A 12,718-nucleotide genomic window follows, 5' to 3' on the forward strand; every position below is an offset into this window, starting at 1 on the left:
CCTAAATTAATTCTATAAACTTAGCGTCATTCTAATCAAATTTCAAGTGAAATTTACATGTTGACGTTGACAAAAATCTTTCTAAATTTTGTATTTGAAAATGATTGCATAATAAGTAAATAATTTTTTTAAAAGATGAAATCCTAGTACAAAATGTAAAATAAATTATAGACACAGTAATTCAATCCAAATGTTTCTAATACAAAAAGAAAAAAATCATCCATGAAATAAAATCTAAAGTGCAGAAAAACGGATCTAAATAAATATAAACAAACACGTCCCTCAGTCACGACCAACTATCTTGGTTTCAGCATTGAAAGTTCTGCATCTCAGGAACTCCTAAATCCCGGTCAAATAAGGATAGTTGGCCACCCTATCCTCACTCCACAAATGCAATTGATTCAAAAATTTTTGCTCATGCATAAAATTTAAATATGCATTACTAATTCCATTATAATGAATAGAACAACTTTGATATTACAATTAAGGGAAAAAAGCTTAATAATTAATCTGTTAATTATTTTATACACTCATCTTTATATGCTGTCCATAATTGTTAATTGTATCATATGAATAAAACATAATTTCTGATGTTCATCACTGGTTTATTGGAATTTATGCAAGTTAGGGCAGATTGGAAATATTATTAAATAAGCTCCATTTTTTGATGAGATTTTAGTCTGATATGATGACAAAGCTTATAAAAGTATGGTGAGCTAAGTGGAGTTTTACATAAAACTGAAGATAAGTATGAAACTCATGATGGAAGAACTCAGTTTCATATAGTCAATCAGCCAACTATGACTCAGCTGTTTAAGAACAACCTAGCATGCATAATATTGTAAAGAGAGCTCTTGAGGCATGACTAATTGGTGTTCTGATAAATGCATTATTTTAAATCAAAAGGGTAGAAACTTTGATATGTGACAATGGAACTGGTTAACTCTATAGAATAAAGAGTCAACTTTTCTTAAATTGAAATCAGAAGAAAAACTTTCTAACAAGATTAGGCACATGTTTTAAAACATAATGACAAAAGCAGAAACTAAAAACAGAGAGACTGATTGATCTGACTAGAAAAAGTTAACAATTGTGCCTCAAAAAACAACCTACATGAAATAGTTCTTCCTCCTTTAGAGACAGATACCAAAATGTTAATAGATGAGATAGTATGATGTCTACGATATCCTTCAGAATAAGTAATCTGGGGCTGGGTGGATAGGGATGAAATGAGATTTACGATGATTTGATAACTGTTAAAGCTGGGGGATAGGTACATGGGCATTTGTTGTACCATGATCTTCACTTCTATATGCATATGAAAATGTCCATAATTAAAAAATATAAAAAACCAAAATGAAATCAAGGGTTCCCTTTGTATTGGGAAACATAATTTACAAAACATATGATAAGTAAATGGTTAAGTGATTATAATCTTAGAATTTTAATCTAACCGTGAGCAATCTAGTGGGAAAATGGGTGAAGGCTATAAACAGAAAATTCACAAAAAGACCTAAAATTGTTGAGCGCACTTAAGATTTTTATTTTCTTCTTGTGATTTATTGGCATATTCTATTTTTTTAGTATATGATGGCATCATGTGGATTTTATAATCAGAAATCACAATGGCTGTCACAAAAAAACCCCAGATTTTTAATCTAAGTATTATTCCTCTCAAACTTCTGTTCATAGTAATGAGCTGATTCTCCTGTGTCAATCTATAAGTATAACTATTCTAGTGGCCACCACAGATTACATAAGTAGTGCTGAGGACAGGATTGACAGAATGGGCTGTCACATTATTTTGCTGGTTATTTTTCATTTATTATAAGTGTGCTACTTTCTAGTTAAAGGATTTTCATTACTGAGCAGTACGTCAATGTACAATTTTGGAAAATCCCATAAGGAAGCCCAGGAAACAGAAATCTGAACTAAAGAAGTGGCAATAAACAAAGGCACCATTTCTTCAAATAACTGCAAGTGCAGTTGAAACCAAAATCAGTATTTCCTAACTTCCAGTAAGACAAATTTTTACTTTCTGTCATCCACTCTTTTCCCATTTTCATTCTGGCAATTGCTTTAGTTTTTCTCTACTCTTTCCCCTTCTTATTCCTTCAATAGTGGAGTCCCTAGAGATTTTTTAGATGCCTTGCCTGATCAAAATACAATCTTTTTAGGTAAAGAAATAAATTACATTACTCTTTCAGCGTCTCCAAACTCTCAAATTTTGCAGTAAGTTGAGGAATAGAGCACTCTATTTTGATGACCTTACTGTAGTCTTTTTATGCTAAGTAGCGTACCTAAAATTAATTCAATATTTAAATAGTCCTGGTTTTATCAAAATAGAAGAGGAAATGTGCTGTTGGTAGTTTTCATGTGCTTTCTTCAAAAGAAAATTTAGGAAGAAAGATATCTATCCAGTTTCTGACATATTCCATGGGTGCAATTTATCCTTTAACCTCTCAACTCTATTGTGCAAGTACGGAAACTGAAGTTTAGTCGAGATCACATACATCTACAAGCAGAACTAACAGTATTTGAATTTAGTTCTATTTTGTTCAAAGACAGATCGATTCCTGTCTTTTCTACATAAGAAGTAAATAAAGGCAAAGATAATTTTATTGGACATGGATTTATACATTTCAATGTTTAAAGAGTATGGGAGTTTTAAAGAAATATCTATTATAACCTGCCCAAATGAGGCAAGAGTGTCAGTACTTAGAATATAGGATGGTATGTATCTGCTTTAAAATAATATTCTGAAATGCTCCTCATGATCTCATTTATGAATGCTGAAACACTTGAACTGTGTAGTCTTTATTTTCTCTGTCTTGGCTTACTAATGATATCCATGTTAGTTTAGGATTTCTCTTTTTATTTGACAGAAAGCAGAGATATTTTAAAATATGATAACAATGTGAACAGTAATGAGTAATGCAATATTATATTGTTTATGACATTTTCGAGAAGTTCATAGCCTTTGTAGTACAGGTTATCATCAGTGATTTACGTGGTAGGAACTTTGTTCAATTAATTAGTTCCTATTTTAGACGAAAGCCAGCTTTTACCTTTGCACATGACCAATTCCTTTTTGGAAAACTCTTCCTGTTTGAAGGCAGAAAAACTTAGTTTTGAAATTTTACCTGCAAATGGGGGTAGGAGTAGGTGCTACTCCAGGGTTGCACTCTTGGAAGACGTGGTGACACAGCAAAGCCTCAGCAGCTGGCCGGCAGAATGGGCTCGCTGCTTTCAGTTCATTCCAGGCACTGTGGACCAGTAGCTCTTGGGCCTCCTCAGGGTCTGCGTAGGAGGCGTTGAAAAAAACAAGAGCATCTTTTGCCAGGACTGCATTACACATGTCCCCTCTGTACTCGGCGCAGTAGCCTTTGTTATCTTTCTGTGGTTTACTGAAAAAAGCAATGAACAACATTCCCAATCACATGCTATTTCTTGGCATTCATCTTGCTTTTTTTTTTTTTTTTCACATTTGCATCACAGAAATAGGAGAAAATTGTACTACCAATTGGTTAAAATGCCCCATCTCAATATTGTATTCATTTCCAGCTGCAATGATATCATCTCTAGCTACTCCAGAGGGCTATTATGAAGTCCAAATATGGCAATGGGTGTGGAAAGCTTTGAGAACTATCAAGGACTGAATAGATTTGGATATTTTTATTATTTACATTATACATACAGTTTGACCACACTTAGTTAAGCCACCTCATATGCTTTTTGCAAAATAGCTAATATAAGCAAAGAAATGCCTCTGAAAACATATTCATTGTGATGATTAACAAATGATTGAGCATAGTAATAATTGCTCTGATGCAAAAAACTTTCAGCTTTATGAACATAGTATGTTTACAAGTTGTGAAAGTCAAGTACCTGAATTTTGCACAACACATACATCTTTGCAACCCCTTCCATATTCTCTCACTCACACTCCAGAATTCCATTAAAGAAAAAGAAAGCCATGTAGGGAGGAGAAATCACGGAATGGATATGGCTTTCAGAGGAGCTAAGTAGCACCTTTAGCTTTCCTAATTTTTTCATTGCATTTCTTGGGGAAAGTCAACCGGTCACTTAGTGACCCAATATCTTACTCCGTAGAGTGATGTAAGTAATTATTCTGAACTCAGATTGTTGTGTGTTAATGGGTAATTTATGTGGGGAAAAAATTGTAAATTCTGTAGTGCTAGCACAAAAATGAGATTAAAAGCTAATCTGTTATAACAACTAAAGAGGACTACTGGGAGAATGGAAGATGCTGCTGGTACTATATTCACACATCCACTTGTCCCCTTCATGCAATACTGGGAATTAAAACAATAACTCATATACCCACCTCACAAATACTTATTGAACACTTATTATGTGTAGGCACTGTGATGATCTCAATATATTCCTTTGCCTTCCTTCCATTAGATCTATATTTTTAGCAATGACGGAAAACTCAAGTTGTATTCTCATTTAGATTTGTACAACTTTTGAAATTCAACACTGCATTATATTGATATAAAGGATTTAAAGTAAGAAAATTAAACAAACTGGAACTTTGGGGAAATTTTTCCCCATCTGAATTTGAAAAATTAATACTTTGATTACAAATCATCATTGGGTACTATTTAAAGCAAATCCATTAGAATGAGATATAACACATTTGGGGAAAACAATAAACTTCTAAGAAACACAGCTATGCTTTAAAATAATGTTTTGTAATACAGAATCTTCCTTTAATTCATATCGGCCTTTACTAATTAGCCAGCATGATTTTTACTATATCAATTTCTTTGTTGGGGATTTTAAAAATGAAGTCCTTGAATAAGAAAATACAAAATTCCCATGGAGACTTGTGTGAGCTAAGGGTGGGAAAACATCCAGAGAAATAACTTATGACAAGGGAACCCAATCTATGATGACACTAAGAAAGAGAGAAGCAAGGCTCCTGTGCTTTAAGATACTTAATAATAACTAATAACTAGAAATAGCTCTAACTGGTTTACCAAATAGTCTCACATATTGATATAATATTTCAGTAAAAAGGTAGAATGTATAAGAGCCTCTGTGACCTCACTTAGAAAAAAACTGCATCATGTAAAAGTTAAATATTTCCCACAGTGTCTCTGAGCTGACAATTATTATCCAGGTTCTGGAGTCATGCGCTAACTATTGAATGATGCTGTTCTTCGTTTGTCCACGAGTATTTTTTAAATTAAAAAGCATTCATAATTTTTCCTTTGATTATACAAGCAGAACACATTTTTAAAAAACATTGGAAACTAAGAAAAAGTATATAAAAAAAATTAATGAAAATCACCTCAGAGATAAGGATTATTAACAATAATTGTTAATACAATAATTATATTATTATATTGTTATTAACAATCAATCCTTCTCTCTGGATTTCTGCTCTTTCCTTGAATAAAAGCCCTAGAAAATCTTTGGAACAACCTCAGTGTGGCTTAACAGTATTGAATCCTCATTTGTTTTGAAGCATAAACTACATAATGCAAAAGAAAAAATTATAAAAAAAGAAAAAAATAAGCAGAATATGTTTTGAATAGAAATGAGAAGATCTTGGCTTTAATTTTGGTTTTTCTTCCTAAAATCTTGATGACCACTAGCCTTTGAGAACCCTTTACATGCTGGGAAAAACCACACAAATACAAAGTACATAATTATTAGTTTTCTGTGTCTCTATGGTGTTCCTGGGAGCATTAATAAATTAGGTTTGGTAGCATATCTAAGCTTGGATTAGCTCCACAAGGTAAGGAATATACAAGACCACATATCTGTATCTATATGTACATCTATGTCTATATATCTGTTGACCGCCTAGTCATAGGCAGTGTTTCAACCACTTCCTTTTTTCCATTTTCTCTCTTCTTTCACAGAGATGTACAAACCTCAAACTTTTTTCAGTGATCAAACTTTAGACACAAGACATGGAGGCAAATTAGGCCATTTGTCTCTCAACTTCCTAATCCTATCACTTAAAATGGTTTTTAGAAGAAGCTCATAGGAAGAACTGGGGAGCAAGATGAATTCAAAGAATTTCCATTGGTGTCTTCTGCTGTCTTTTGCAGGCGATGTGACCCCTCCACGTCCGGCTAAAGTTGTGTTTCTCTGCATGCAGTTCTTGGGACTGCTGATGGGACAACACTAGAGGCAGCAGGTCCTGTTGGTCACTCCAACAGTGGGGCAGAGGACACAGGGATCTGTTCACAGAATGTTGGTTATTTTGGAATGACCTACTGAATTATCTTCTAAAAGTACTAGTTAATATTGCATATGGAGCCAGCCCCTCTCTTGCCTCCTGGCAAACTAAACCTGGCTGACCTCTCTTTCTGTAAAGTTCCTGTTTTTAGAGGCAACCAAGGATATCTGATCCCAAATCCTCCTTTTAACTTTTAGTAACAACTCTATGTGGTCAAATGGAATAGTTAAGGGATTCTCACTACACCTCTTAGTCCTTTTACTTCTCTCTAACATGTATGAGTCACATTCAGTAGAACACTTTAAAATGTTATCTTCCAGTTTCTATGAGGCAGATGCCTACTCCCTTTGAACACACAATACTTTGTCCTAGGTTATATCCACATGACCAGACAAGGCACGTCCAAGTTGTAACAACCCCACTACTCTAGTGGAAACTCCACACCTTTTTTTCCTCCCTCCCTCGTGGAGGCAAACTTGATACCTCACTTACCTCTTTGTACAGACAAATCTTCTTCCTTTGTATAGGAACTGCCTTATCTCCCCTTGAATTTTCCCAACATGTGGTAATGACCAAGGTACTCTGCCACTTCCAACCTCCAAAGCAGACTGGAAATGTTTTTATTCTTTTATGCCTAGTGTTTTTATATATGATTCATTCTCTAAGGCAGGGGTGAGCAGATACAACCCACAGGACAAATTCGGCCTGCTGCCTATATATTTTTTTGAGTTCTTATTAAATGGCATTTTAATTAATAATAATTTAGATTAATTTTACCCTGCTAAGGCAATAGTTCCTAAAATTATCAACAAAAATTCTTAGAGCAATATTTAGATTAAAAAATGAACAAGGAATTTTTGATACGATGTTAAAACATTAGAATGTGGTAAATTATGACAAATCACTATCACAGATACTTAAAACTAGCTTAAAGTTTCCTATAACACATATCATGATTTTCACTGTTTTTCAGAGCAATATTTATATCCATATGGTATTTCTTAGGCTTTCTTTTATTAAAGTAAAATTTTATTTTTTTTAAATGACAAAAAGTTTTATACATTTATCGTATACAACATGATGTTTTGAAATATGTATACATTGTGAGATGGCTAAATTGAGCTAATTAACATATGCATTATGTCACATACTTGTTTTGTGGTGAGAACACAAATAAATTTACTCTCAGTGATTTTCAAGAATGCACTGTTATTAACTATAGTCACCACGTTGTACAATTACTCGCTTAAACTTTTTCCTACTACCTGAAATTTTGTATCCTGCTGTCAGTTTTTATACTCAGTCTTGAGCTAGGAAGTGTCTATGTTTTTAATGGTTGAAACAAATCAAAAGAAGATTTAATAAGTGAAATCTATATGAAATTCAAGTTTCAATGTCCATAACTGAAGTTTTATTGGAACAGAGTCATGTTCACCTGTTTATTCATTGTCTATGGCTGCTTTTGTACTACGAACGGTAGAGTTGAGCAGTTGCAACAGGGACTCTATGGCTCACAATTATATATATTTAGTATCTGACCCTAAGCAGAAAAAGTTTGCTAACCCCTGCTCTAAGATACAGGTGGAATGTCATTTTTTTCTAAAATGCCAAACCCAGTGTCCTCAATAAGAAGGACATGACCTCTGAAAAACCTCTTGTGTTTCTTCTCACTAAAATGAATACCTATCTATTGTGTAAAATGGTGGTGTAAAAAAGAAAATTTCTTAATTTAAAAAAACTTAAAAATTAATTAGCTGAATATATACATACTTTATATATATATTTGTACATACATGAGTTGTAATCAGTATACATGTAAAATATAATCAGAATTATACTATAGATATATTTTCTGCATCCTGTATTTTTACTTAGTATGATATTATAAACATTTGCCTATGCCATTAATTATTTTTCGAAAACATGGTTTTAATTGCTTACATCAATTTCCTTTATTGGTAGATATTTACATTGATCATATGTTTCACTAATGAATATAATGTTTCACTAATGAATATAACGCTATTTTGAATATTGTTGTTCACAACTCCTGTTATTTCCTTAGGATAGATTACTAAAAGTGGATTTATTCAGCCAATAGGTACAATCATTTTAATAGTGATTAGTATAATAAAAATTGCCTAATGCTCTCCAGGATGAGACTGTTCTTTAATTAGCATATATTACTACTAATCAGTATAAACTTTTTATTTGAGTTGCGTGTGAATGATCTATGTCTGTCCTTTAAGCCCTTGGATTTTGTACATGCTTCCTTATTATGTTGTCTTATAATTAATCTTTACGTGTGTGTGTGTCCCCTAGTAAGATATAAATTCATTGGGGACAGAGAATATGTACAATTTATTTCTCTATTTTCCAAAACAGTGCCAGGAATAGAGTGATTGGCTTAAAAATGAGTAGGGAAGGCTAAATGAATGAAAGATGGTATCTCTTCCATTGGCGGCCTATATTTTAATTTAACTTTTACCATGTTTTTGTTGTAACTCCCTTCAGCAGAGATTCAGCTTCACGGCAGAGTCCTTAAGGATCAGTACTCGGTCTCTTAGAACTATGATAAGCACATGATAAGTCAGTAACTATACATCAGGTAAACAAATGCATCAAAGCTATGTGAATTGGGACAAGACTGAAAATAACCCAAATTTTGTTATGCATTGGATTGTTTTGTTCCATGAATCTGAATCAATGGCTGGGGTTCTAGATCCTTCCCAGTTACTGTGCTACCTGGGTAAAGCTGGTTAGTGTAGTAGTTATGAATCTGAGTTCTTGAGTCTGTCTACCTGAATTCAGAATGAGGATTTGTAGTTTGCTAGCTATATAGTCTGGGCAACTCTTGGTCCTCATATATAAAAAATTGGAATAATAATAGTTCTTGCCCCATAAATTCACTCAAATGTTAAAATGAAAAAAGTGGGGTCATCAATGGACCACAACTTAGTACAATTGTCACTATTCCTATTATTAATGAATCATTCTGAATCTCAGCTTCATCATTTGTGAAACTAGGTAGGAATAGTTATTATACCTCATAGAGGTTTTATGAAGACCCATTTTAATGTGTACTGCATATAAAAGCAAAAAATGTAATATTACAAGGTGACACTTTCTCATCTACAGGATAAAGCTACGAGGGAGAGTTTGGGAGTCAGTTCTGGGTTCCATTGCCAACTCCATCATTTCCTATCTGTGTAAGCCACTTGAACTCTTCAGTTCAAAGAAACTCTCAGTTTCTTTTCTGTAAAGTGGAGATAATAATGATACTTATTTCATAGAGCTATCTTGAGGATAGATTTAAATAAATTAGCACAGTGCCTGATACATAATAAGTATTCAATAATGTTACCCATGTTTATCTTCATCATCATAATCACCTCGTAAGAGCATTAAAAGCATTAGAAATTAGAAAGTATCTAAAAGGTTGCAGTGCTCAGCACACAGTAGACACTCAATAAATGGCATGTCCGATAATAATAATAATAATAATAATGGTAAAAACACAAACAAAACAAAACATTGGTATAATAGTTTCTTACCTCCATTCTATCAATAGGAAAGGAAGTTCCACAGGAAATCAAATTAAAGGGGAAAAGAAAAGAAAATTAGTACATTTTCATCTTATGGTTGGATACCACTAATAGCTGAGTTTCTGAAAAGTTCTCTGCTTCTACTAGCAGGCCAGATACTGCATTAACAGGCAGGTTTGGAGAAGGAAATTAAGAAAATACTGTCTCCGGCCGAGCCTGTGGCGCACTCGGGAGGGTGCGGCGACGCTCCCAGCGGCCGCGGGTTCGGATCCTATATAGGAATGGCCGGTGCACTCACTGGCTGAGTGCCGGTCACGAAAAAGAAAAAAAAGAAAAAGAAAATACTGTCTCTAGGAACTGTATTCTTTTCAAACTGGGCATCTTTAGCCCAGGCAGTATCTCAGCTCAGAACTTCCCTCCACTAACCACGAAGGGACTCTGCGTTAAGAAACCAAGATGTGGAGGTTAACGCAAGAGGGGAGAGGTTAGAAAACTTATTCCCATAGACCTGGCTGGCTTCATGGGCGTGTGACCTACACAGTCACACAGGGTCCCACACTCAGAAGGGACTTGTGCTTAGTTTAATGCTCTTCTGTCGCGATTTTGAAATCCTTAGTATTTGTGTGAACAAGGGAGTTCATATTTCACTTTGCACTGGGCCCTGCAAATTATGTAGCAGGTGCCCACAGAGGTAAAAATTTGAGGGCTCTGAGGAGACTGTGACTAACAATACTATAAAAATGTCTGTTTTTTGCTTTCCTGGCATGGCTGGGCAATCAGCACGACCTGTCATCCTCTTACTTGGTTCATTTGAGTCATGTGACTCCCAGCATGAAGGGCTGCAACTCAAACTCTCCCAAGGCAGGAGAGCCCTAGGAAGGGTATAGTATGACCAACATTTCTGCATTATTCCATCTTCTTTTTGTATGAGAAACTTACAACTTCACACCCTTTACCAAGCACTTTATGGTTTTCTTCCTCTTTGTCCCCCAGCCCCATTATAAAAGTAAAAAGGAAAACATAACGCTTTGTCTAAAATCAACTTGACATATTAGAATTTTTTTCTAATGTTGAGGTCTTATTTTTTTTTGAAGGTTTTAGATCCATTTAGGTGCTATTCTTTTGGCATTTTTAAGGGTTCTAAAACAAATTCCTCTGAGAACTCAATTTTTTTGAAATATAATGAGTTTGTATTTCTAATCATTCCCTTTTAAATTTGCAGGAGTTGGTGACTATGAGGTTTTTGTAACCTTGGTTATGTGACTTTTAAAAACTTTATGGACTTTTTATTCAATGAGTCTGTAGGAGAGGTTTAAAAAACAATCTCTTTACTTCCATAAGGAATGGAGATTTATTAGGTTTTGGCAGAATGGAAAAAGTAGTCATGTAATGTATTAACTTGGTAAAAGTCCAGTGGTATTTCCAGAAATCTTTTCCAAAGTTTTATTATTCTTACTATAAATTTATTTTGAAATCTTGTATCATTTTGCATTTTAAAACTTTACCAATTCTAATCTTGATAAATAACATGGCACTGTGATCAAAAGAGGGACCCATTTTTCTTCATTCTAACTCTTAAAACAGTAATATCTCACTAAACAGAGTGTATTAATTTGGTAAATGCACATATATATGTACATACACACATACATAGAGAGCTCATAGGTCCTTACAAAAAAGGAAAGCAGCAAGGAGGCAAGAATAATCAACAGGGTGATTTCTAATAGAATAAATTTTATTCCACTAAATATTTTTGGAAGAAACACAAAAATGTAAAGAAATAGTCATTTTTTTTTGCAAATTGGCTAAAGAGCCCTGCAAGTGCTCAAAATTAAATAAAATAGAAAAAGATACAATGATATATAACAATCTTATTGTTCATAATATGTGATAAAAGAAGAATTAATATAAAAATAAGTCAGAAATACTCAGGCATATTATTGGAAAGTGTTTAACTTTTAATTCTGAATTTTAAATATTAGATGCAGTTGTCAACAGGGTAACTGAAATTAGGTAAATTGAGTTTAGGCAAATTGGTTTTAGGTGAACTGCTTTTGGGTGGATTATGGTATTATAAATTTACTTTATTCATCCCATCAAAATGCTGGTATTTTCATTCCACTCACAGCATGGAGCCCCTCGTATTTATTTGATTTTTTTTTCACCAGCAGTTGGCATGCTCTCAATGACTAAGGTAAATGACATAGGAAATATGTAAACACACACACACACACACACACACACACACACACCCCTTGACATTTTTCCTTGAGATGTCCAGAAGGGCACAATCACCCCATCCTTTGTTCCAGTAAGTAGGGAAATAGCTTTGGTTTTCAGCCTTCAAATAAAGGTTGTGGGGAGGTGCATTTCAGTAAGAATAAGAGGAAATGAGATGAATTATTTCCCTTGATCTCATACTTGAATGATATATAGATGTATATCATTGATATGTATATGATTATAAAATGATATGCATATGATTATAAAATAATATATAGATGATTACAAAATGTCTAAGTTCTCTCAACTGTCTAAATTCAGACTCTAGGACCCAAAGCCAAGGAAAGGATTTGTTTTTTGTGTGTGTATTTTAAAAATAATATTACTTTCTAAAAAGAATCACAACCATGAGGGTCTGAGGACAGAGAGAGAGGACCTAGCAATGGAGCTTCCCACCATTTGGGACAGCAGGAACATATGAGTTTTCTGTGAATCCAATGGACACCGTGTAAGGTAGCTAAGTTACCAAGAGGACTGGCCACCAGACATAAGAACCCCAGTAGTAAGAAACTGTGGGCTACCCCAATAGGGATTGAGATAAAGGGTTGGGGATTATAAGAGGCAGAACCAGTGAAGAATCTCTCACATCAGGGAACTATGCAATGCAGAGGCCTCTGAAGGACTCTACAAAGAACTGTCCTATGAAAGAGTCAGTATTCATATGCCTGCA

At 34.1% G+C, this 12,718-nt stretch overlaps 1 protein-coding gene across 3 annotated transcripts in view; it reads right to left on the minus strand.

Annotated features, from left to right (window-relative positions):
• MUSK (muscle associated receptor tyrosine kinase) overlaps positions 1–12,718 on the minus strand; it is a 113,868-nt gene that overhangs the window by 24,886 nt on the left and 76,264 nt on the right. For all 3 annotated transcript variants that reach the window (XM_063082210.1, XM_063082209.1, XM_063082208.1), the window contains 2 exons: positions 9,775–9,781; positions 3,144–3,407 (listed from right to left, as the gene is read on the minus strand). In XM_063082210.1, the coding sequence (XP_062938280.1) occupies positions 3,144–3,407; positions 9,775–9,781 (271 nt within the window). The remainder of the gene's footprint in view (positions 1–3,143; positions 3,408–9,774; positions 9,782–12,718) is intronic.

Source organism: Cynocephalus volans, chromosome 17, assembly GCF_027409185.1.
Source record: "Cynocephalus volans isolate mCynVol1 chromosome 17, mCynVol1.pri, whole genome shotgun sequence".
Taxonomy (NCBI): domain Eukaryota; kingdom Metazoa; phylum Chordata; class Mammalia; order Dermoptera; family Cynocephalidae; genus Cynocephalus; species Cynocephalus volans.